The sequence below is a fragment of the Cherax quadricarinatus genome, chromosome 54 (genome assembly GCF_038502225.1).
Source record: "Cherax quadricarinatus isolate ZL_2023a chromosome 54, ASM3850222v1, whole genome shotgun sequence".
NCBI lineage: Eukaryota > Metazoa > Arthropoda > Malacostraca > Decapoda > Parastacidae > Cherax > Cherax quadricarinatus.
The window spans coordinates 22,683,731-22,711,230 of NC_091345.1; the positions used below are offsets into that span (position 1 = coordinate 22,683,731).

The window sequence follows — 27,500 nt, forward strand, 5'->3', positions numbered from 1 at the left end:
GCCATAACCTTGTCTCCTTGCTCACTCTCGTAACACTGACTGGCCGCCCACAGTACCCATATGTGAGGGGGTCTTTGAATACTGCTGTGGTCAGCACAATATGAATACAGACAGTGACTCAGGCAGAGACGGTTGGTAGTGAGTCAACTACTGGTACACTGGTTACTGGTAACTGGTTACTACTACTGAGACCTGATCAGTCAGGTTGGTGTGGTTATGTGGGTCTACGGCTTGCTATCAGCAACAGCCTGATTGACCAAGCAGTTCAGAAGGGAAGTTTGGCCCCAGGTTGGGTTGCAAGAGTAGACAAACCCTGGAAAGCTCTAACACTGACGGGCGGTGATAGGTATGTTGCTGGAATATACCAACTGACAAGCTCAACCCGGTGCCTCTTACAGTAGTCACAGTAGCCCCGGGGAATGCCTTCCAACACCTACCGTGGATACTTGAAACCGTGGATAGTAGCGAACTCTATATATAAGTCATTTGTTCACTTACATACTTATGATAAAGTTTGATAAATTATGCAATGACGGGAAGCGCCTCACAGCTTCTCTTAGGCATTGACGAACTGCCATTACTATTATTCTCTCTCCACAAAGTTTTTTGTACTTTTCTAATTCTATAAATTTTCCACCGTGGAAATTTGATTTTGTTGACCATCATTGCAGTCCGTGACTCGCACGAAGATTTGTTTAATAGCCACTGGAAAGTTTGTTGTGTGAACAATGGAAGTCACTCTAGATGCTATCTTAACGTCTCATTCATCTTCTAGTAGGTTTTCTGTGTCTAAGCTTTGAGAGACGGGGGCGTGTCTAAACCCGTCATGTCATGGATAAATATGATGCTGTGAGTTTTAGATAAACACGTAAGTAAACACTAGGATATACATGTATTTAATATCCTAGTGTTTGCTTACGTGTTTTTTCTAAACCAAGTTGTCAGTATTTATTACTAAGGTTTATACCATGATAATGTGTGTCTAGCTTGTGTAACGTCACTGCAATATGCATAGTTGTTGTTTTTTTTGCTTCTGTAACCGACTTAATGATACCAACAGCCTGGTTGATCAGGCGGTCAGGAAGGAAGCTTGGCCCTAGGCTGGACTACCAGGGTACAAGAACCCTCTAAAAAGGTCACGGGTATTTGTTGTAAACCTCTGTCTCGACTTTAATCAGGTTGACAGTACCAGCACCATGGTATGTTTGTATCACCACCACTGTAGCCCCCAGCACTGCTACCACCACTGTAGCCCCCAGCACTGCTACCACCACTGTAGCCCCCAGCACTGCTACCACCACTGTAGCCCCCAGCACTGCTACCACCACTGTAGCCCCCAGCACTGCTACCACCACTGTAGCCCCCAGCACTGCTACCACCACTGTAGCTCCCAGCACTGCTACCACCACTGTAGCCCCCAGCACTGCTACCACCACTGTAGCCCCCAGCACTGCTACCACCACTGTAGCCCCCAGCACTGCTACCACCACTGTAGCCCCCAGCACTGCTACCACCCTAGTCACTACCACCACTGTAGCCCCCAGCACTGCTACCACCCTGGTCACTACCAAAACTGTAGCCCCCAGCACTGCTACCACCGTGGTCACTACCACCACTGTAGCCCCCAGCACTGCTACCGCCGTGGTCACCACCACCACTGTAGCCTCCAACACTGCTACCACCCTGGTCACTACCATCACTGTAGCCTCCAACACTGCTACCACCCTGGTCACTACCACCACTGTAGCCCCCAACACTGCTACCACCCTGGTCACTACCAAAACTGTAGCCCCCAGCACTGCTACCACCGTGGTCACTACCACCACTGTAGCCCCCAGCACTGCTACCACCCTGGTCACCACCACCACTGTAGCCCCCCAGCACTGCTACCACCCTGGTCACCACCACCTATGTAGCCCCCAGCACTGCTACCACCCTGGTCACCACCGCCACTGTAGCCCCCCAGCACTGCTACCACCGTGGTCACCACCACCGTAGCCCCCCAGCACTGCTACCACCGTGGTCACCACCACCACTGTAGCCCCCAGCACTGCTACCACCGTGGTCACCACCACCACTGTAGCCCCCCAGCACTGCTACCACCGTGGTCACCACCACCACTGTAGCCCCCCAGCACTGCTACCGCCCTGGTCACCACCACCACTGTAGCCCCCCAGCACTGCTACCACTCTGGTCACCACCGCCACTGTAGCCCCCAGCACTGCTACCACCCTGGTCACCACCACTGTAGCCCCCCAGCACTGCTACCACCGTGGTCACCACCACCACTGTAGCCCCCAGCACTGCTACCACCGTGGTCACTACCACCACTGTAGCCCCCAGCACTGCTACCGCCGTGGTCACCACCACCACTGTAGCCTCCAACACTGCTACCACCCTGGTCACTACCATCACTGTAGCCTCCAACACTGCTACCACCCTGGTCACTACCACCACTGTAGCCCCCAGCACTGCTACCACCCTGGTCACTACCAAAACTGTAGCCCCCAGCACTGCTACCACCGTGGTCACTACCACCACTGTAGTCCCCAGCACTGCTACCACCCTGGTCACTACCATCACTGTAGCCTCCAACACTGCTACCACCGTGGTCACTACCACCACTGTAGCCCCCAGCACTGCTACCACCCTGGTCACCACCACCACTGTAGCCCCCCAGCACTGCTACCACCCTGGTCACCACCACCTATGAAGCACCCCAGCACTGCTACCACCGTGGTCACCACCACCACTGTAGCCCCCCAGCACTGCTACCACCCTGGTCACCACCACCACTGTAGCCCCCCAGCACTGCTACCACCGTGGTCACCACCACCACTGTAGCCCCCCAGCACTGCTACCGCCCTGGTCACCACCACCACTGTAGCCCCCCAGCACTGCTACCACCGTGGTCACCACCACCACTGTAGCCCCCCAGCACTGCTACCGCCCTGGTCACCACCACTGTTACCACCAGCACCTCCACCGCCGTGGTCACCACCACCACTACCACCGCCGCGGTCACCACCACCGCTACCACCGCCGCGGTCACCACCACCGCTACCATCGCCGCGGTCACCACCACCGCTACCACCGCCGCGGTCACCACCACCGCTACCACCGCCGCGGTCACCACCACCGCTACCATCGCCGCGGTCACCACCACCGCTACCACCGCCGCGGTCACCACCACCGCTACCATCGCCGCGGTCACCACCACCGCTACCACCGCCGCGGTCACCACCACCGCCGCGGTCACCGCCAGAGCCAGGTCTCTGAAGGGTCTCAGTCACCTAGCTTGGCGCGCGCCGGAAGGTTGCTGCGCTACGCCTGCCTTACCCCACCAGCTTCCGGTTCCGACCTACAGCCGGCGACATAGTTTCATGCCAGCGATGCGTTTCCGGTGCCATGGATGTATTTCCGGTGCCATGGATGTATTTCACTTGCCAACAACATATGGCCATCGCGACTATATATTTTCCTGGAAATAAAAGCGTTAACATTGACAGTTTTAAGATTCGTTGATAAACACGGAGATTATATTTCCCTCTGGAAGACAGTGTTTATATTGTAGATGGAATCAGTGTCTCATGCTGGCACTTATCTCCGAGAGATGAGAGTGGTGACGGTAGTGTGGAAATTACTCCTTTTAGGTGCCACAGACGAGGCTGGAAGGTCATTATTCCCGTCTCTGGCAACTATCGCTGATTATCTACAGTGCTGGGTAGGAATATTATAATTTTTGGTCAGTATGTGATTAATGTATGAAGAGATCCACAAGAGTTTCGTGTAATTTATCTCTTAACAAATAGAAGACGTTCTCTTGAAATTAAATGTTTACGTCTTCAAGGTCGACCTAAGACGACAGAAATGATGTTCTCCAGAAATTATCGCTAGTGAGAAATAGACGTACGTTTGGTCCATTCCGGACCGTTGCTAAGTCTACTAAATTAAGTGTTCAGTGTGGGACGCATAGTGGGTGTTTAGCTTGGGGAGACAGCCAGTGTTTAGTGTGGGGAGACAGCCAGTGTTTAGTGTGGGAAGACAGTGTTTAGTGTGGGAAGACAGCCAGTGTTTAGTGTGAGGAGACAGCCAGTGTTTAGTGTGGGGAGACAGTGTTTAGTGTGGGAAGACAGCCAGTGTTTAGTGTGGGGAGACAGCTAGTGTTTAGTGTGGGAAGACAGCCAGTGTTTAGTGTGGGGAGACAGCCAGTGTTTAGTGTGGGGAGACAGTGTTTAGTGTGGGGAGACAGCAAGTGTTTAGTGTTGGGAGACAGCCAGTGTTTAGTGTGGGGAGACAGCCAGTGTTTAGTGTGGGGAGACAGCCTGTGTTTAGTGTTGGGAGACAGCCAGTGTTTAGTGTGGGGAGACAGCCAGTGTTTAGTGTGGGGAGACAGTCAGTGTTTAGTGTGGGGAGACAGCCAGTGTTTAGTGTTGGGAGACAGCCAGTGTTTAGTGTGGGGAGACAGCCAGTGTTTAGTGTTGGGAGACAGCCAGTGTTTAGTGTGGGGAGACAGCCAGTGTTTAGTGTGGGGAGACAGCCAGTGTTTAGTGTGGGGAGACAGCCAGTGTTTAGTGTGAGGAGACAGCCAGTGTTTAGTGTGGGGAGACAGCCAGTGTTTAGTGTGGGGAGACAGCCAGTGTTTAGTGTGGGGAGACAGCCAGTGTTTAGTGTAAGGAGACAGCCAGTGTTTAGTGTGAGGAGACAGCCAGTGTTTAGTGTGAGGAGACAGTCAGTGTTTAGTGTGGGGAGACAGCCAGTGTTTAGTGTGGGGAGACAGCCAGTGTTTAGTGTGGGGAGACAGCCAGTGTTTAGTGTGAGGAGACAGCCAGTGTTTAGTGTGAGGAAACAGCCAGTGTTTAGTGTGAGGAGACAGTCAGTGTTTAGTGTGGGGAGACAGCCAGTGTTTAGTGTGAGGAGACAGTCAGTGTTTAGTGTTGGGAGACAGCCAGTGTTTAGTGTGAGGAGACAGTCAGTGTTTAGTGTTGGGAGACAGCCAGTGTTTAGTGTGAGGAGACAGCCAGTGTTTAGTGTGAGGAGACAGTCAGTGTTTAGTGTGGGGAGACAGCCAGTGTTTAGTGTGAGGAGACAGTCAGTGTTTAGTGTGGGGAGACAGCCAGTGTTTAGTGTGAGGAGACAGTCAGTGTTTAGTGTTGGGAGACAGCCAGTGTTTAGTGTGAGGAGACAGCCAGTGTTTAGTGTGAGGAGACAGTCAGTGTTTAGTGTGAGGAGACAGCCAGTGTTTAGTGTGAGGAGACAGCCAGTGTTTAGTGTGGGGAGACAGCCAGTGTTTAGTGTGGGGAGACAGCCAGTGTTTAGTGTGAGGAGACAGCCAGTGTTTAGTGTGGGGAGACAGCCAGTGTTTAGTGTGAGGAGACAGTCAGTGTTTAGTGTGGGGAGACAGCCAGTGTTTAGTGTGAGGAGACAGCCAGTGTTTAGTGTGGGGAGACAGCCAGTGTTTAGTGTGAGGAGACGGTCAGTGTTTAGTGTGGGGAGACAGCCAGTGTTTAGTGTGAGGAGACAGCCAGTGTTTAGTGTGGGGAGACAGCCAGTGTTTAGTGTGAGGAGACAGCCAGTGTTTAGTGTGGGGAGACAGCCAGTGTTTAGTGTGGGGAGACAGTCAGTGTTTAGTGTGAGGAGACAGTTAGTGTTTAGTGTGGGGAGACAGTCAGTGTTTAGTGTGGGGAGACAGCCAGTGTTTAGTGTGGGGAGACAGTCAGTGTTTAGTGTGGGGAGACAGTCAGTGTTTAGTGTGGGGAGACAGTGTTTAGTGTGGGGAGACAGTCAGTGTTTAGTGTGGGGAGACAGTCAGTGTTTAGTGTGGGGAGACAGTCAGTGTTTAGTGTGGGGAGACACCCAGTGTTTAGTGTGAGGAGACAGTCAGTGTTTAGTGTGAGGAGACAGCCAGTGTTTAGTGTGAGGAGACAGCCAGTGTTTAGCGTGAGGAGACAGTCAGTGTTTAGTGTGGGGAGACAGTCAGTGTTTAGTGTGAGGAGACAGTCAGTGTTTAGTGTGGGGAGACAGTCAGTGTTTAGTGTGGGGAGACAGCCAGTGTTTAGTGTGGGGAGACAGTCAGTGTTTAGTGTGAGGAGACAGTCAGTGTTTAGTGTGAGGAGACAGTCAGTGTTTAGTGTGAGGAGACAGCCAGTGTTTAGTGTGGGGAGACAGCCAGTGTTTAGTGTGAGGAGACAGTCAGTGTTTAGTGTGAGGAGACAGTCAGTGTTTAGTGTGAGGAGACAGCCAGTGTTTAGTGTGAGGAGACAGTCAGTGTTTAGTGTGAGGAGACAGTCAGTGTTTAGTGTGGGGAGACAGCCAGTGTTTAGTGTGGGGAGACAGTCAGTGTTTAGTGTGAGGAGACAGTTAGTGTTTAGTGTGGGGAGACAGTCAGTGTTTAGTGTGGGGAGACAGCCAGTGTTTAGTGTGTGGAGACAGTCAGTGTTTAGTGTGGGGAGACAGTCAGTGTTTAGTGTGGGGAGACAGTGTTTAGTGTGGGGAGACAGTCAGTGTTTAGTGTGGGGAGACAGTCAGTGTTTAGTGTGGGGAGACAGTCAGTGTTTAGTGTGGGGAGACACCCAGTGTTTAGTGTGAGGAGACAGTCAGTGTTTAGTGTGAGGAGACAGCCAGTGTTTAGTGTGAGGAGACAGCCAGTGTTTAGCGTGAGGAGACAGTCAGTGTTTAGTGTGGGGAGACAGTCAGTGTTTAGTGTGAGGAGACAGTCAGTGTTTAGTGTGGGGAGACAGTCAGTGTTTAGTGTGGGGAGACAGCCAGTGTTTAGTGTGGGGAGACAGTCAGTGTTTAGTGTGAGGAGACAGCCAGTGTTTAGCGTGAGGAGACAGTCAGTGTTTAGTGTGGGAAGACAGTCAGTGTTTAGTGTGGGGAGACAGTCAGTGTTTAGTGTGGGGAGACAGCCAGTGTTTAGTGTGGGGAGACAGCCAGTGTTTAGTGTGAGGAGACAGTCAGTGTTTAGTGTGGGGAGACAGTCAGTGTTTAGTGTGGGGAGACAGTCAGTGTTTAGTGTGGGGAGACAGCCAGTGTTTAGTGTGGGGAGACAGCCAGTGTTTAGCGTGAGGAGACAGTCAGTGTTTAGTGTGGGGAGACAGTCAGTGTTTAGTGTGGGGAGACAGTCAGTGTTTAGTGTGGGGAGACAGTCAGTGTTTAGTGTGGGGAGACAGTCAGTGTTTAGTGTGGGGAGACAGTCAGTGTTTAGTGTGGGGAGACAGCCAGTGTTTAGTGTGGTGGGGGACACTGCAGTGTTTAATTGGAGGAAATGTATTGTAGTAAATGTTTAGTAGATACAGTCAGTGTTTAGTGTGATGTATACAATGTTTAGTGCTCTGAAGAATCTATGGCCCGTGGCCTGGTGGCAAAAGCCCTCGCTTCACACGGTGAGCGTCCAAGTTCGATACCCGGCGAGGGTTGAAACATTGGGCGTGTTTTCTTACACCAGTTGTCTATATTCGCCCATCAGTAAAATGGGTACCTGGGTGTTAGTGGACTGGTGTGAGTCGCATTCTAGGACAAAACTGACCTAATTTGTACGAAATGCTCAGCATAACAAGCGGCTTTCTATATAGTAGTATGTCAGTGATGTCAGCTATGGTCTGTATACCTTGTACATGTACTGGTAGTAAATAAAGATATTATGTTGAGTGTGGCGGCTACAATGTTTGGTGCTCTGAAGATATTGTTTAGTATGGTGCTACTGCTATGCTGCTGCCGCTGTGCTGGTGCTGCTATGTTGTTACTGCTGTGCTGCTGCTGCTATGGTGGTGTTACTGCTGTGCTGCTACTGTTATGCTGGTGTTATTGCTGTGCTGCTACTGTTATGGTGGTTTTACTGCTGTGCTGCTACTGTTATGCTGATGTTACTGCTGTGCTGCTACTGCTATGTTGGTGTTACTGCTGTGCTGCTGCTGTTATGCTGGTGTTACTGCTGTGCTGCTACTGTTATGCTGGTGTTACTGCTGTGCTGCTACTGTTATGCTGGTGTTACTGCTGTGCTGCTACTGTTATGCTGGTGTTACTGCTGTGCTGCTACTGTTATGCTGGTGTTACTGCTGTGCTGCTACTGTTATGCTGGTGTTACTGCTGTGCTGCTACTGCTATGTTGGTGTTACTGCTGTGCTGCTGCTATGTTGGCGTTACTGCTGTGCTGCTGCTATGTTGGTGTTACTGCTGTGCTGCTGCTATGTTGGTGTTACTGCTGTGCTGCTGCTGCTATGTTGGTGTTACTGCTGTGCTGCTGCTATGTTGGTGTTACTGCTGTGCTGCTGCTGCTATGTTGGTGTTACTGCTGTGCTGCTGCTGCTATGATGGTGTTACTGCTGTGCTGCTGCTGCCATGTTGATGTTACTGCTGTGCTGCTGCTGCAATGTTGGTGTTACTGCTGTGCTGCTGCTGCTATGTTGGTGTTACTGCTGTGCTGCTGCTGTGTTGGTGTTACTGCTGTGCTGCTGCTGCTATGTTGATGTTACTGCTGTGCTGCTGCTGCAATGTTGGTGTTACTGCTGTGCTGCTGCTGCTATGTTGGTGTTACTGCTGTGCTGCTGCTGCCATGTTGATGTTACTGCTGTGCTGCTGCTGCAATGTTGGTGTTACTGCTGTGCTGCTATGTTGGTGTTTCTGCTGTGCTGCTGCTGTGTTGGTGTTACTGCTGTGCTGCTGCTGTGTTGGTGTTACTGCTGTGCTGCTGCTGTGTTGGTGTTACTGCTGTGCTGCTGCTGTGTTGGTGTTACTGCTGTGCTGCTGCTGTGTTGGTGTTACTGCTGTGCTGCTGCTGTGTTGGTGTTACTGCTGTGCTGCTGCTGTGTTGGTGTTACTGCTGTGCTGCTGCTGTGTTGGTGTTACTGCTGTGCTGCTGCTGTGTTGGTGTTACTGCTGTGCTGCTGCTGTGTTGGTGTTACTGCTGTGCTGCTGCTGTGTTGGTGTTTCTGCTGTGCTGCTGCTGTGTTGGTGTTACTGCTGTGCTGCTGCTGTGTTGGTGTTACTGCTGTGCTGCTGCTGTGTTGGTGTTACTGCTGTGCTGCTGCTGTGTTGGTGTTACTGCTGTGCTGCTGCTGTGTTGGTGTTACTGCTGTGCTGCTGCTGTGTTGGTGTTACTGCTGTGCTGCTGCTGTGTTGGTGTTACTGCTGTGCTGCTATGTTGGTGTTTCTGCTGTGCTGCTGCTGTGTTGGTGTTTCTGCTGTGCTGCTATGTTGGCGTTTCTGCTGTGCTGCTACTATGCTGGTGTTACTGCTGTGCTGCTGCTGTGTTGGTGTTTCTGCTGTGCTGCTGCTGCTGTGTTGGTGTTACTGCTGTGCTGCTGCTATGCTGGTGTTACTGCTGTGCTGCTACTATGCTGGTGTTACTGCTGTGCTGCTGCTGCTATGTTGGTGTTTCTGCTGTGCTGCTGCTGTGTTGGTGTTACTGCTGTGCTGCTGCTGCTATGCTGGTGTTACTGCTGTGCTGCTGCTATGTTGGTGTTACTGTTGTGATGCTGCTGCTATGCTGGTGTTACTGCTGTGCTGCTACTATGCTGGTGTTACTGCTGTGATGCTGCTGCTATGTTGGTGTTACTGCTGTGATGCTGCTGCTATGTTGGTGTTACTGCTGTGATGCTGCTGCTATGCTGGGGTTACTGCTGTGCTGCTACTATGCTGGTGTTACTGCTGTGCTGCTGCTACTATGCTGGTGTTACTGCTGTGCTGCTGCTACTATGCTGGTGTTACTGCTGTGCTGCTGCTACTATGCTGGTGTTACTGCTGTGCTGCTGCTGCTATGTTGGTGTTACTGCTGTGCTGCTGCTATGTTGGTGTTACTGCTGTGCTGCTGCTGCTATGTTGGTGTTACTGCTGTGCTGCTGCTGCTATGTTGGTGTTACTGCTGTGCTGCTGCTGCTATGTTGGTGTTACTGCTGTGCTGCTGCTGCTATGTTGGTGTTACTGCTGTGATGCTGCTGCTATGCTGGGGTTACTGCTGTGCTGCTACTATGCTGGTGTTACTGCTGTGCTGCTGCTGCTATGTTGGTGTTACTGCTGTGATGCTGCTGCTATGCTGGGGTTACTGCTGTGCTGCTACTATGCTGGTGTTACTGCTGTGCTGCTGCTATGTTGGTGTTACTGCTGTGCTGCTGCTACTATGCTGGTGTTACTGCTGTGCTGCTGCTACTATGCTGGTGTTACTGCTGTGCTGCTACTATGCTGGTGTTACTGCTGTGATGCTGCTACTATGCTGGTGTTACTGCTGTGATGCTGCTACTATGCTGGTGTTACTGCTGTGCTGCTACTATGCTGGTGTTACTGCTGTGCTGATGCTGCTATGTTGGTGTTACTGCTGTGCTGCTGCTACTATGCTGGTGTTACTGCTGTGATGCTGCTACTATGCTGGTGTTACTGCTGTGATGCTGCTACTATGCTGGTGTTACTGCTGTGCTGCTACTATGCTGGTGTTACTGCTGTGCTGCTGCTATGTTGGTGTTACTGCTGTGCTGCTGCTACTATGCTGGTGTTACTGCTGTGCTGCTGCTACTATGCTGGTGTTACTGCTGTGCTGCTGCTGCTATGTTGGTGTTACTGCTGTGCTGCTGATGCTATTTTGGTGTTACTGCTGTGCTGCTGCTGCTATGTTGGTGTTACTGCTGTGCTGCTGCTGCTTTGTTGGTGTTTCTGCTGTGCTGCTGCTGCTGTGTTGGTGTTTCTGCTGTGCTACTACTATGCTGGTGTTACTGCTGTGATGCTGCTGCTATGCTGGTGTTACTGCTGTGCTGCTGCTACTGTGCTGGTGTTACTGCTGTGATGCTGCTATGTTGGTGTTACTGCTGTGCTGCTGCTATGTTGGTGTTACTGCTGTGCTGCTGCTGCTATGTTGGTGTTACTGCTGTGCTGCTGCTATTTTTGTGTTACTGCTGTGCTGCTGCTGCTATGTTGGTGTTACTGCTGTGCTGCTGCTATTTTTGTGTTACTGCTGTGCTGCTGCTGCTATGCTGGTGTTACTGCTGTGCTGCTATGCTGGTGTTACTGCTGTGCTAATGCTGCTATGCTGGTGTTACTGCTGTGATGCTGCTGCTATGTTGGTGTTACTGCTGTGCTGCTGCTATGTTGGTGTTACTGCTGTGCTGCTGCTGCTATGCTGGTGTTACTGCTGTGCTGCTGCTGCTATTTTGGTGTTACTGCTGTGCTGCTGCTGCTATGCTGGTGTTACTGCTGTGCTGATGCTGCTATGCTGGTGTTACTGCTGTGCTGATGCTGCTATGCTGGTGTTACTGCTGTGCTGATGCTGCTATGCTGGTGTTACTGCTGTGCTGATGCTGCTATGCTGGTGTTACTGCTGTGCTGATGCTGCTATGCTGGTGTTACTGCTGTGCTGATGCTGCTATGCTGGTGTTACTGCTGTGCTGATGCTGCTATGCTGGTGTTACTGCTGTGCTGATGCTGCTATGCTGGTGTTACTGCTGTGCTGATGCTGCTATGCTGGTGTTACTGCTGTGCTGATGCTGGTGTTACTGCTGTGCTGATGCTGCTATGCTGGTGTTACTGCTGTGCTGATGCTGCTATGCTGGTACTACTGTTGTGCTGCTGCGGCTTCTATGCTGCTACTGGAGAGGAGTTCAACACTTCTCCAGGCTGAGGGACTGACCACCTCAAATACTTTTTCTCCAACGTAGATGGACTGATTACATCATCTTTATTTCATTACTACTGCTGCCTCTGTATTTGACTGAAGAAGTGCATCGTGTCTTAATCTTCAACTTGTCGGTATTTTATATCAGTTCTAAGTTTACAGTTTTTCAATTGTCTCTCTGCCTCTATAGTGGAGTGGGTTACCTGTAGCGGTTACCTGTTGTTTTTAATGGCTATATCAATACTATATACATTGTGTTGGCGTGGTAATACTATGCACATTGTTCACTGGTATGGAAAGACTGTATTATATGCGAGTGTTGCAAGAGTGTATTTATTGTTTAAGAGAAAACGATACCTCGACGTGAGAGAAAACGACTCTTCTTTATTGGCTAACTGATCCAGAAGATTCAAAGGATTTTATTGGGATTAACCAGGATTACCAGACTTCAGCGCCAGCGTTAGAGAAGTGCAGAGATGTTGAATTCAAGGAGCGAGGCGTGTCGATCTGCTAGTGTTTAGGCCTGGGGTCCACCTGACCCAAGGACCCGTGGCCTGGTTGGCAAAGCTCTCGCTTCATACGGTGAGGGCCCGGGTTCCATTCCAGGCGGGATGGAAACATTTCGACGCGTTTTCTTACACCTGTTGTCCTGTTCACGAGCAAGTAGGTACCTGGGTGTTAGTCGACTGGTGTGAGTCGCATCCTGGGGGACAAGATTGAGGATCCCAACTTTCCGGGGTTAAAAATCCGAAGAAAATCTTACCCTGCACTGACCTTGTCTAAGTTAGACGGGTATGTGAATGGTTGTGGATGACTGTGAGATTGACTTGCCGAACATAGACAAGAAGGACTACTGTAGTGTTCCTCTACTCTAGTGTTCTGTCTTGAGCATCAGTGACGATATTTTCCCTGGGACGTCGTCTTTCGAATAAGTCCTTTAGGCAGCTGGTCGGGGCGCCATACATCACATCCTAATATTTGGGAAAGGCTGTTCTTGTTGATGTTGTTGACTCAGGTGGGGTATGGGTGCCTGACTCTGCCGAGGTTTAATTAGTTGAATCCATCTGCCCTAATGGGGACATTTTCTTCCCGTTTCTCTTTCTGGAGGAAATATTTTTTTCATTTATAATTTTCTCCAATATCTGGGCAACATTTTCCCCGAACTCCCGTGAGGCAGTGTTCAATTAACTGTAAGCCTTAGTGGTCCTTAACAACCCCATTAACAACAAAAACCATCACCAACAGATTTACCCAAGAAGTCACTATGGCTGATTTCTGTTGAGGTTCTTGATCCTCTTCCCGAGAATGCGATCAACAACATTTGGTTAATACCTGGGTACCTACTGCATGACGGACAGATAATAGGTGTCAGGAAACACCCAAAGTTTGCACTATTGCATGGAACTCGTGTCCAGGTGCGGGCAGAGGACGCTACCACTGAGCCACCAGACAACACGAACACTGATACTTTTAAGGAAATTTTATTTAACTTGTAAATCTTGGATGATTATTAGTACAGAATAACCCAGGAAAGTCATCTCGTGCACGCACACCTTTTCGCGTCCCCTGCAAGGGATGATACATACCTATGCTGGTACCCATTATCTTGGTCGTTCCTTACGTGTGCGGCAAGATGGCCAGACGTCTAGATTAACGAGTGAGAGAATACAAGACAGCGGATAACTTCAATAAGGAATAAAAAAGGCACAGTGCTGTAACTACAACAGTACACAGTTCAAGTCGGACCGAAGTGTTGTCGAAAGTTTCAGTCTGGTGTGTGTGTTATTTGTGTATCTTCAGTAATGGTTGTGATGCGCCGTAACAGACAACAACATCTGATGAAATGGAAAGAAGCCAGAGTGATAATTAAAAGTGAATAATTTGTTGAAGTAACATTGTGTGGCGGCAGAGCTGATCACAGTATCCCACACCGTGATCACAGTATCCCACACCGTGGTGATCACAGTATCCCACACTGTGGTGATCACAGTATCCCACACCGTGGTGATCACAGTATCCCACACTGTGGTGATCACAGTATCCCACACCGTGGTGATCACAGTATCCCACACCGTGGTGATCACAGTATCCCACACTGTGGTGATCACAGTATCCCACACTGTGATCACAGTATCCCACACTGTGGTGATCACAGTATCCCACACCGTGGTGATCACAGTATCCCACACTGTGGTGATCACAGTATCCCACACTGTGGTGATCACAGTATCCCATACTGTGGTGATCACAGTATCCCACACCGTGGTGATCACAGTATCCCACACTGTGGTGATCACAGTATCCCACACTGTGGTGATCACAGTATCCCACACTGTGGTGATCACAGTATCCCACACTGTGGTGATCACAGTATCCCACACTCTGGTGATCACAGTATCCCACACTGTGATCACAGTATCCCACACTGTGGTGATCACAGTATCCCACACCGTGGTGATCACAGTATCCCACACTGTGGTGATCACAGTATCCCACACTGTGGTGATCACAGTATCCCACACTGTGGTGATCACAGTATCCCACACCGTGGTGATCACAGTATCTCCACACCGTGGTGATCACAGTATCCCACACTGTGGTGATCACAGTATCCCACACTGTGGTGATCACAGTATCCCACACTGTGGTGATCACAGTATCCCACACTCTGGTGATCACAGTATCCCACACTGTGGTGATCACAGTATCCCACACTCTGGTGATCACAGTATCCCACACTGTGGTGATCACAGTATCCCACACTGTGGTGATCACAGTATCCCACACTGTGGTGATCACAGTATCCCACACTGTGGTGATCACAGTATCCCACATTGTGGTGATCACAGTATCCCACACTGTGGTGATGACAGTATCCCACACTGTGGTGATCACAGTATCCCACACTGTGGTCATCACAGTATCCCACACTGTGGTGATGACAGTATCCCACACTGTGGTGATGACAGTATCCCACACTGTGGTGATGACAGTATCCCACACTGTGGTGATCACAGTATCCCACACTGTGGTGATCACAGTATCCCACACTGTGGTGATCACAGTATCCCACACTGTGGTGATCACAGTATCCCACACTGTGGTGATCACAGTATCCCACACTGTGGTGATCACAGTATCCCACACTGTGGTGATCACAGTATCCCACACTGTGGTGATCACAGTATCCCACACTGTGGTGATCACAGTATCCCACACTGTGGTGATCACAGTATCCCACACTGGTGATCACAGTATCCCACACTGTGGTGATCACAGTATCCCACACTGTGGTGATGACAGTATCCCACACTGTGGTGATGACAGTATCCCACACTGTGGTGATCACAGTATCCCACACTGTGGTGATGACAGTATCCCACACTGTGGTGATCACAGTATCCCACACTGTGGTGATCACAGTATCCCACACTGTGGTGATCACAGTATCCCACACTGTGGTGATCACAGTATCCCACACTGTGGTGATCACAGTATCCCACACTGTGGTGATCACAGTATCCCACACTCTGGTGATCACAGTATCCCACACTCTGGTGATCACAGTATCCCACACTGTGGTGATCACAGTATCCCACACTGTGGTGATCACAGTATCCCACACTGTGGTGATCACAGTATCCCACACTGTGGTGATCACTGTATCCCACACTGTGGTGATGACAGTATCCCACACTGTGGTGATGACAGTATCCCACACTGTGGTGTTCACAGTATCCCATACTGTGGTGATCACAGTATCCCACACTGTGGTGATCACAGTATCCCACACTGTGGTGATCACAGTATCCCACACTGTGGTGATCACAGTATCCCACACTGTGGTGATCACAGTATCCCACACTGTGGTGATCACAGTATCCCACACTGTGGTGATGACAGTATCCCACACTGTCGTGATGACAGTATCCCACACTGTGGTGATCACAGTATCCCACACTGTGGTGATGACAGTATCCCACACTGTGGTGATCACAGTATCCCACACTGTGGTGATCACAGTATCCCACACTGTGGTGATCACAGTATCCCACACTGTGGTGATCACAGTATCCCACACTGTGGTGATCACAGTATCCCACACTGTGATCACAGTATCCCACACTGTGGTGATCACAGTATCCCACACTGTGGTGATCACAGTATCCCACACTGTGGTGATCACAGTATCCCACACTGTGGTTATCACAGTATCCCACACTGTGGTGATCACAGTATCCCACACTGTGCACACTGTGGTGATCACAGTATCCCACACTGTGGTGATCACAGTATCCCACACTGTGGTGATCACAGTATCCCACACTGTGGTGATCACAGTATCCCACACTGTGGTGATCACAGTATCCCACACTGTGGTGATCACAGTATCCCACACTGTGGTGATCACAGTATCCCACACTGTGGTGATCACAGTATCCCACACTGTGGTGATCACAGTATCTCACACTGTGGTGATCACAGTATCCCACACTCTGGTGATCACAGTATCCCACACTCTGGTGATCACAGTATCCCACACTGTGGTGATCACTGTGGTCACAGTATCCCACACTGTGGTGGTCACAGTATCCCACACTGTGGTGATCACAGTATCCCACACTGTGGTGATCACTGTGGTCACAGTATCCCACACTGTGGTGATCACAGTATCCCACACTCTGGTGATCACAGTATCCCACACTGTGGTGATCACAGTATCCCACACTCTGGTGATCACAGTATCCCTCACTGTGGTGATCACTGTGGTCACAGTATCCCACACTGTGGTGGTCACAGTATCCCACACTGTGGTGATCACAGTATCCCACACTGTGGTGATGACAGTATCCCACACTGTGTTGATCACAGTATCCCACACTGTGGTGATCACAGTATCCCACACTGTGGTGATGACAGTATCCCACACTGTGGTGATCACAGTATCCCACACTGTGATGATCACAGTATCCCACACTGTGGTGATGACAGTATCCCACACTGTGGTGATCACAGTATCCCACACTGTGGTGATCACAGTTTCCCACACTGTGATCACAGTATCCCTCACTGTGGTGATGACAGTATCCCACACTGTGGTGATCACAGTATCACACACTGTGGTGATCGCAGTATCCCACACTGTGGTGATGACAGTATCCCACACTGTGGTGATGACAGTATCCCACACTGTGGTGATGACAGTATCCCACACTGTGGTGACAGTATCCCACACTGTGGTGATGACAGTATCCCACACTGTGGTGATGACAGTATCCCACACTGTGGTGATGACAGTATCCCACACTGTGGTGATGACAGTATCCCACACTGTGGTGATCACAGTATCCCACACTGTGGTGATGACAGTATCCCACACTGTGGTGATCACAGTATCCCACACTGTGGTGATCACAGTATCCCACACTGTGGTGATCACAGTATCCCACACTGTGGTGATCACAGTATCCCACACTGTGGTGATCACAGTATCCCACACTGTGGTGATCACAGTATCCCACACTGTGATCACAGTATCCCACACTGTGGTGATCACAGTATCCCACACTGTGGTGATCACAGTATCCCACACTGTGGTGATCACAACTCCGGAAATTTTAGTATATCAGATGTTTTTGCAGAACTAATTTTACTCCGCACGCTACCTGGAGTCTACCTGGAGTCTACCTGGAGTCTGCCTGGAGTCTACCTGGAGTCTACCTGGAGTCTGCCTGGAGTCTACCTGGAGTCTACCTGGAGTCTACCTGGAGTCTGCCTGGAGTCTGCCTGGAGTCTACCTGGAGTCTGCCTGGAGTCTACCTGGAGTCTACCTGGAGTCTACCTGGAGTCTACCTGGAGTCTGCCTGGAGTCTACCTGGAGTCTACCTGGAGTCTACCTGGAGTCTGCCTGAAGTTTACCTGGAGTCTACCTGGAGTCTACCTGGAGTCTGCCTGGAGTCTACCTGGAGTCTACCTGGAGTCTACCTGGAGGCTACCTGGAGTCTACCTGGAGGCTACCTGGAGTCTACCTGGAGTCTGCCTGGAGTCTACCTGGAGTCTACCTGGAGTCTACCTGGAGTCTACCTGGAGTCTACCTGGAGTCTACCTGGAGTCTACCTGGAGTCTACCTGGAGTCTGCCTGGAGTCTGCCTGGAGTCTACCTGGAGTCTACCTGGAGTCTACCTGGAGTACCTCAAGTCTACCTGGAGTCTGCCTGGAGTCTACCTGGAGTCTGCCTGGAGTCTACCTGGAGGCTACCTGGAGTCTACCTGGAGTCTACCTGGAGACTACCTGGAGTCTACCTGGAGTCTGCCTGGAGTCTACCTGGAGTCTACCTGGAGTCTACCTGGAGTCTGCCTGGAGTCTACCTGGAGTCTACCTGGACTACCTGGAGTCTACCTGGAGGGTACCTGGAGTCTACCTGGAGTCTACCTGGAGTCTGCCTGGAGTCTACCTGGAGTCTACCTGGAGTCTGCCTGGAGTCTGCCTGGAGTCTACCTGGAGTCTGCCTTTAGTCTACCTGGATTCTGCCTGGAGTCTACCTGGAGTCTGCCTGGAGTCTGCCTGGAGTCTACCTGGAGTCTGCCTTGAGTCTGCCTGGAGTCTACCTGGAGTCTGCCTGTTGAACAGTCTTGGGCCCCGGACACTTTCGTTTTCTCTTAGTGTGTAAATGGCGCCCCTACTTTTCACTGGCGGTATTTTTCATCGCCTGTCCAGTCTTTTGCTTTCGTTGGGAATGATTTCTGTGTGCAGATTAGGGACCAGTCCCTCTAGGATTTTCCAGGTGTAGATTACGATGTATCTCTCTCGTCTGCGCTCCAGTGAGTACAAGGGTTCCCAGTAGTTATGGTGTTTGATGCAGTAAAGGTTCTCTACATTCTCTAGATCTGCAATTTCACTTGCCTTGAGTGGAGATGTTAATGTACACCAGTATTCCAGCCTAGAGAGAACAAGTGATTTTAAAAGGATCATCATTGGCTTAGCATCTCTTGATTTGAATGTTCTCATTATCCATTCTCTCATTTTTCTTGCAGATGTTATAGTGACACTGTTGTGATCTTTGAAGGTGAGATCCTCAGACATTATCACTCCCAGGTCCTTCACATTACTTTTCCGCTCTGTTGTGTGATTAGAGTTTGTAGTATACTCAGTCCTAATTATCATTTCCTCCAGTTTTCCATAACGGAGTAGTTGGAAATTGTCTTCATTGTATATCATATTGTTTTTCGTTGCCCATTGGTAAACTTTGTTTATACCTTCTTGGAGGTTTACCGTGTCCTCAATAGATGATAGTGTCGTGCAGATCCTAGTATCGTCTGCAAACGATGACAGAGTGCTATGGTTTACGCTCTCTATGTCTGATATGAGAATGAGGAACAGGATGGGAGCGAGTACTGTGCCTTGTGGAACAGAGCTCTTCACTATGGCAGCTTCCGATTTAACTCTGTTTATCACTAATTTTTGTGTGGGATTGGTTAGAAAGTTAAAGATCCATCTTCCCACTTTGACAGTTATCCCTTTAGCACGCATTTTGTTTGCTATTACATGATCGCATTTGCGAAGGCTTTTGCAAAATCTGTGTATACTACATCAACATTCTGTTTGTCTTCCAGTGCATCCAGGACCATATAGTGATCCAGTACACAAATAACCCGCACAGAGAAGAGAGGAGCTTACGACGACGTTTCGGTCCGACTTGGACCGAATGCCGTCGTAAGCTCCTCTCTTGTGTGCAGGTTATTTGTGTATTGTTCCAGTCACGGTATTGTGTCTTTTTTGTTATTTGTGATCCAGTAGTTGCAAGAGGCAGGAGTGACCTTCTCTAAAGCCATGTTGCCCTGGATTGTGCAATTGTTTGGTATCCGAGTGGTTGGCAATCATGCTTCTTAGTACCTTGTCGAAGATTTTTATGATGTAGGACGTTAGAGGTACTGGTCTATAGTTCTTAGCTACTGCTTTGCTGTCACCTTTATGGAGTGGGGCTATATCCGTTGTTTTTAGTGACTGGAATTTCACACGTGTCGATGCTCCTCCAGAAAGGAAAAGAGGTTTCTTGCAGTTCTTGATGAACACAGAGTTCCACGACTGTGGGTCTGGGGCTGAGTGCATGGGCATGTTATCAATGGCTATCTCAAAATCTAGTGGAGTTAGGGTTATGTCAGAAATTTGTCATAAATTGACAGGGTTTTGAGGTTCATTCTTGAAAAAAAATCATTTGGATTGTCGATCTTTAGACTGATTAATGGCTCGTTAAACACAAAGTCGCATTGAGACTTCAGTATCTCACTCATTTCTTTGTTGTCATCTTGTGTAAGTTCCGTCTTGTCTGAGCAGCGACCTGATACTAGATCTAGTTTTAGCCTTGTTTTTAGCATGTGAAAAAAAAGATTTCGAATTTCTTTCCATTTCACTAATTGTTTTTCTCTCCTCCTGTCTCTCCTGGATCCTATATGAATCCTTTAACTTTAATTTATTTATTTTTTCTCATTTTCTCGCACTCTTATTTGGTAATGATCCAGGACTGACCGAAGCGTCTTCAAACTCCAAAGTGTTATTTGTGAACGTGTTAGTTAAGTCGGAAGACGTATTTATCCTTGTGCTGGCCAATAGCAGTTCGTATTTACATTGACCAATGGTATCCTTAGATTTTTCAGTTAAATTTTAGGCAGGTTTTAATCGACAGATAAATTTGTAAATCAAATTCGGTAAACTAATATAAAGTACTGGAAACTTTAGGTATACAGTACCGACATACATGGGCAATACTTAGGTATATTCATTGACGGACTGTTACTCCTTCACAGCAGGTGAATATACAACAGTAGAGAGTGGAAGTAGTAAATTTGAGGTGATTCGTCCGTCAGCCTTGTAGGAAGTGGTGACGCCCTCAAGCCTGAGGGACTGACCACTTCCTACCATGGCTCTGATACTGCTACTCGCCAGTAACTTGAGTCCACCAGGTATACTATCCTCAGCGCTTCCCCCGAGTCCCTGGACTACGTACATACTACGCTTTAAGGAAAAAAAATGCTCATAAAAATATTTTGGGATAAGGATAAAAATATTCAAGATTGTGAATAAACTAGAGTGATTGACAAGAAAATTTCAGGCTTCTACATTACAAGATTAAAGGAAACAATAAATGAAGAAATTCAGTACATGCTTAAAACTATACGTAAATTAATAATAATAATAATAATAATAATAATAATAATAATAATAATAATAATCTTTATTTCTACAAGTACATGTACAAGGTATTCAAGCCTAGTTGACATTAATGACACTACTATATAGAAAGCCCCTTGTTATGCAGAGCATTTCGCGGAAATTAGGTTAATTTTGTCTCTAGGCTGCGACCCACACCAGTCCACTAACACCCAGGTGCCTATAGTACTGACGGGTGAACCAGGACGGCAGGTGTCTTCAGGGAAGATGTCCTAATGTTTCTACCCGTACCGGGGATCGACCCCCCGGACCTCCAGGAAGGTAGAGAATTATGATTAAATTAATTCTAAATCAATAATGCGTTACAATGTAAGTATTCTGAATAAACTGCGAATTTTGCATACAAATGCGAAGATTTTTGTAATTGAAACAAGGTTTGTGTCTGTTCTTGAGACCACAGGTAGAGCCAGGGATTCCCCCATGCTTAAATCTTTTCTCCTTCTATCTCTCTCTCTCTCTCTGTCTCTCTGTCTGTCTGTCTGTCTGTCTCTCTCTCTCTGTCTCTGTCTCTCTCTCTCTCTCTGTCTCTGTCTCTGTCTCTGTCTGTCTGTCTGTCTCTCTCTCTCTCTCTCTCTCTCTGTCTGTGTCTCTGTCTCTCTCTCTCTCTCTCTCTCTCTCTCTCTCTCTCTCTCTCTCTCTCTCTCTCTCTCTCTCTCTCTCTCTCTCTCTCTCTCTCTCTGTCTCTCTGTCTCTCTGTCTCTCTCTCTCTCTCTCTCTCTCTCTCTCTCTCTCTCTCTCTCTCTCTCTCTCTCTCTCTCTCTCTCTCTCTCTCTCTCTCTCTCTCTCTCTCTCTCTCTCTCTTCTTGACAACCTGGTCCTCACACTTCATGACTGCGGGTTACTGTTATATATAAACGCCCATCCGGTCTCTTCTCTCACATCCGCTCTCTTACTCTCACCTTCCCACCCACCTTTCCTTCTGCCTTCCCACCCACTTTCCCTCCCCCCTTTCTACCCCGATTCTCACTCCCTTCCCACTCCATGTCCAACTTCTTTCCCCAACCTCTCCCTTCCACTCCCTTTCTCACCCTCTCTCACCTCATCTCACCCACCTCACCCACCCACCTTCCCACCTACCTTCCCACCTACCTTCCCACCTACCTTCCCACCTACCTTCCCTTCCCATAATATATTTATGAGGGAGCATTATGGTATTCTGGGACACTGTGTATACTGGGATAAAGATAATAGAGGTTGTTGTGGTAAGTACTACGTCAACTTGTCCACTGGTGGCAGAGACGGTGATACTTCCCTGGTGGCTACTGTGGCAGGAAGTGTAGGAGGGAGGGAGGGAGATAACCGGGTGGAGGGGAGGAATAGGTGGAGGGCGGGGAAAGGTAAGGGGGGGGGGGGGAAAGTGTGATGGGTACAGGAAGGGGACAATGAGCAGATTAATGGGACGTGAATGGGGGAGGGTGAGAGAGGCGGGTGGAGGATAGTACAGTATAAGACACTTTTTAGGCAGGAACTTAATAACTATTACTATTTAGATATATGGAAAGAACTGCTGATAAACATGTGAATAAAAATGCCATAGAAAGAAGTCTTTATTGTTGATACTGTTTCATTCAGTCGATACTGGTCGTGGACCGGGCCGCGGGGGCGTTGATCCCCGGAATAACCTGCAGTTAGACTCCAGGTAGATAGCTGCTACACTCAGATATACTGAGGGATGACCTGGTGCGCCGCCAAGTCTCCTACACTAAAATTGAAATAATCTAAATCACACAGACTCGGTCAAATTCTTAGGAAGTTTTAAACCGTCAATCAGTTCCTGTACTTGATCCCCAAGAACCATAAATCATAGCCCGTGTAGGTTTGTACCAAAACCCACAAAAAGACCGACCCTACCAGACCAGGTAATGTAGCTAGCACAGTGGCTGGCGGCGCTGCTGCCAGCGTCAGCATTTTCCCAAGCTTCTTGAGTAACCTACTGGTTCCCGCCTCACACAGCCTGAAGCTCTGAATAAAATTATAGCAGTGTTGATAATAACTAAAAAAAAAAGAACTGGTTATCCTGACCGTGACCTCTCTAGTCACTCAGGTTCCCACGGACACAAGGTCATTAGGTTGCTCAGAGGACACATTACACCCAGCAGTATAGACCTCGATTGATCTCTTGCAGCCATTTCATTGAACCACGTTGAAATGTGCAATTATTTTTGTCGAGATTGTTACCGTCACAGTTGTGTGGTTTCGCCCAATCATTCCGATAAAAAAAATTAATTCTCTCTCTCTCTCTCTCTCTCTCTCTCTCTCTCTCTCTCTCTCTCTCTCTCTCTCTCTCTCTCTCTCTCTCTCTCTCTCTCTCTCTCTCTCTCGCTGCTGCTACTGCTGCTGCTACTGCTGCTACTGCTGCTGCTACTGCTGCTACTGCTGCTGCTACTGCTGCTGCTACTGCTGCTACTGCTGCTGCTACTGCTGCTGCTACTGCTGCTACTGCTGCTACTGCTGCTGCTACTGCTGCTGCTACTGCTGCTACTGCTGCTGCTACTGCTGCTGCTACTGCTGCTGCTACTGCTGCTACTGCTGCTGCTACTGCTGCTACTGCTGCTGCTACTGCTGCTACTGCTGCTGCTACTGCTGCTACTGCTGCTACTGCTGCTACTGCTGCTGCTACTGCTGCTGCTACTGCTGCTGCTACTGCTGCTGCTACTGCTGCTGCTACTGCTGCTACTGCTGCTGCTACTGCTGCTGCTACTGCTGCTGCTACTGCTGCTACTGCTGCTGCTACTGCTGCTGCTACTGCTGCTACTGTTGTTGCTGCTGCTGCTACTGCTGCTGCAGCAGCAGTAGCAGCATAGCCGCCATCATTAACCTGAGTTCAGGTGGAAGAGACACAGGAGTGTGGTGTTACTGGCCAGTAGTTGCCATTTCCCGGATGTCGGACACAGTGTTGGATGGGGAGGACAGAGGGAAGGAGAGGAAGGGAAAGGGTAGGAGGGTGAGGTGAGAGGAGGGAAGGACAGAGTTTTATAGAGGGCGGCATGAGTAGAAGAGAGAGCGGAAGTTGTGCAAAACGTGTGTAAATACCTGTGTTACTGCATAACCTGAAACACTTGTCCATAACCTGAAACACTTGTCCATAACCTGAGACACTTGTCCATAACCTGAGACACTTGTCCATGTCCATAACCTGAGACACTTGTCCATAACCTGAGACACTTGTCCATAACCTGAAACACTTGTCCATAACCTGAAACACTTGTCCATAACCTGAAACACTTGTCCATAACCTGAAACACTTGTCCATAACCTGAAACACTTGTCCATAACCTGAAACACTTGTCCATAACCTGAAACACTTGTCCATAACCTGAAAGACTTGTCCATAACCTGAAACACTTGTCCATAACCTGAGACACTTGTCCATAACCTGAGACACTTGTCCGTAACCTGAAAGACTTGTCCATAACCTGAAACACTTGTCCATAACCTGAAAGACTTGTCCATAACCTGAAACACTTGTCCATAACCTGAAACACTTGTCCATAACCTGAGACACTTGTCCATAACCTGAGACACTTGTCCATAACCTGAAACACTTGTCCATAACCTGAGACACTTGTCCATAACCTGAAACACTTGTCCATAACCTGAAACACTTGTCCATAACCTGAAAGACTTGTCCATAACCTGAAACACTTGTCCATAACCTGAGACACTTGTCCATAACCTGAGACACTTGTCCATAACCTGAAACACTTGTCCATAACCTGATACACTGGTCCATAACCTGAACACTTGTCCATAACCCACTTGTCCATAACCTGAGACACTTGTCCATAACCTGAAACACTTGCCCATAACCTGAAACACTTGTCCATAACCTGAAAGACTTGTCCATAACCTGAAACACTTGTCCATAACCTGAGACACTTGTCCATAACCTGAGACACTTGTCCATAACCTGAAACACTTGTCCATAACCTGAAACACTTGTCCATAACCTGAAACACTTGTCCATAACCTGAAACACTTGTCCATAACCTGAAACACTTGTCCATAACCTGAGACACTTGTCCATAACCTGAGACACTTGTCCATAACCTGAAACACTTGTCCATAACCTGAAACACTTGTCCATAACCTGAAACACTTGTCCATAACCTGAGACACTTGTCCATAACCTGAAACACTTGTCCATAACCTGAAACACTTGTCCATAACCTGAGACACTTGTCCATAACCTGAAACACTTGTCCATAACCTGAGACACTTGTCCATAACCTGAAACACTTGTCCATAACCTGAAACACTTGTCCATAACCTGAAAGACTTGTCCATAACCTGAGACACTTGTCCATAACCTGAGACACTTGTCCATAACCTGAAAGACTTGTCCATAACCTGAAAGACTTGTCCATAACCTGAAACACTTGTCCATAACCTGAAACACTTGTCCATAACCTGAGACACTTGTCCATAACCTGAGACACTTGTCCATAACCTGAGACACTTGTCCATAACCTGAAAGACTTGTCCATAACCTGAAACACTTGTCCATAACCTGAAACACTTGTCCATAACCTGAGACACTTGTCCATAACCTGAGACACTTGTCCATAACCTGAGACACTTGTCCATAACCTGAGACACTTGTCCATAACCTGAAACACTTGTCCATAACCTGAGACACTTGTCCATAACCTGAGACACTTGTCCATAACCTGAGACACTTGTCCATAACCTGAGACACTTGTCCATAACCTGAGACACTTGTCCATAACCTGAGACACTTGTCCATAACCTGAAACACTTGTCCATAACCTGAAACACTTGTCCATAACCTGAGACACTTGTCCATAACCTGAGACACTTGTCCATAACCTGAAACACTTGTCCATAACCTGAAAGACTTGTCCATAACCTGAGACACTTGTCCATAACCTGAAACACTTGTCCATAACCTGAGACACTTGTCCATAACCTGAGACACTTGTCCATAACCTGAGACACTTGTCCATAACCTGAAACACTTGTCCATAACCTGAAACACTTGTCCATAACCTGAAACACTTGTCCATAACCTGAAACACTTGTCCATAACCTGAGACACTTGTCCATAACCTGAGACACTTGTCCATAACCTGAAACACTTGTCCATAACCTGAGACACTTGTCCATAACCTGAAACACTTGTCCATAACCTGAGACACTTGTCCATAACCTGAGACACTTGTCCATAACCTGAAACACTTGTCCATAACCTGAAAGACTTGTCCATAACCTGAAACACTTGTCCATAACCTGAGACACTTGTCCATAACCTGAGACACTTGTCCATAACCTAACACTTGTCCATAAGACTTGTCCATAACCTGAAAGACTTGTCCATAACCTGAAACACTTGTCCATAACCTGAGACACTTGTCCATAACCTGAGACACTTGTCCATAACCTGAAAGACTTGTCCATAACCTGAAAGACTTGTCCATAACCTGAGACACTTGTCCATAACCTGAGACACTTGTCCATAACCTGAGACACTTGTCCATAACCTGAGACACTTGTCCATAACCTGAGACACTTGTCCATAACCTGAAACACTTGTCCATAACCTGAAAGACTTGTCCATAACCTGAAACACTTGTCCATAACCTGAGACACTTGTCCATAACCTGAGACACTTGTCCATAACCTGAAAGACTTGTCCATAACCTGAAAGACTTGTCCATAACCTGAGACACTTGTCCATAACCTGAGACACTTGTCCATAACCTGAGACACTTGTCCATAACCTGAGACACTTGTCCATAACCTGAAACACTTGTCCATAACCTGAAACACTTGTCCATAACCTGAGACACTTGTCCATAACCTGAAACACTTGTCCATAACCTGAAACACTTGTCCATAACCTGAGACACTTGTCCATAACCTGAAAGACTTGTCCATAACCTGAAATACTTGTCCATAACCTGAAACACTTGTCCATAACCTGAGACACTTGTCCATAACCTGAGACACTTGTCCATAACCTGAAAGACTTGTCCATAACCTGAAAGACTTGTCCATAACCTGAAACACTTGTCCATAACCTGAAAGACTTGTCCATAACCTGAGACACTTGTCCATAACCTGAAACACTTGTCCATAACCTGAAACACTTGTCCATAACCTGAGACACTTGTCCATAACCTGAAAGACTTGTCCATAACCTGAAAGACTTGTCCATAACCTGAGACACTTGTCCATAACTTGAGACACTTGTCCATAACCTGAGACACTTGTCCATAACCTGAGACACTTGTCCATAACCTGAGACACTTGTCCATAACCTGAAACACTTGTCCATAACCTGAAACACTTGTCCATAACCTGAGACACTTGTCCATAAACACTTGTCCATAACCTGAGACACTTGTCCATAACCTGAAAGACTTGTCCATAACCTGAAACACTTGTCCATAACCTGAAACACTTGTCCATAACCTGAGACACTTGTCCATAACCTGAAACACTTGTCCATAACCTGAGACACTTGTCCATAACCTGAGACACTTGTCCATAACCTGAGACACTTGTCCATAACCTGAAAGACTTGTCCATAACCTGAAACACTTGTCCATAACCTGAAACACTTGTCCATAACCTGAGACACTTGTCCATAACCTGAAAGACTTGTCCATAACCTGAGACACTTGTCCATAACCTGAGACACTTGTCCATA

General features: G+C 48.3%; 1 protein-coding gene across 9 annotated transcripts in view; it reads left to right on the forward strand.

Moving 5' to 3' along the window:
* The window catches only part of RapGAP1 (Rap GTPase activating protein 1), a 388,752-nt gene that overhangs the window by 256,351 nt on the left and 104,901 nt on the right, over positions 1 to 27,500 (forward strand). Inside the window, exon 1 of one of the 9 annotated variants that reach the window (XM_070096733.1) lies at positions 3,560 to 3,724. The exons of the other annotated variants lie outside the window; for them this stretch is intronic. Within the exon in view, the coding sequence (XP_069952834.1) occupies positions 3,575 to 3,724 (150 nt within the window). The 5' untranslated portion in view covers positions 3,560 to 3,574. Of the gene's footprint in view, positions 1 to 3,559; positions 3,725 to 27,500 lie in introns of those variants that run through there. 9 annotated transcript variants of the gene reach the window in all.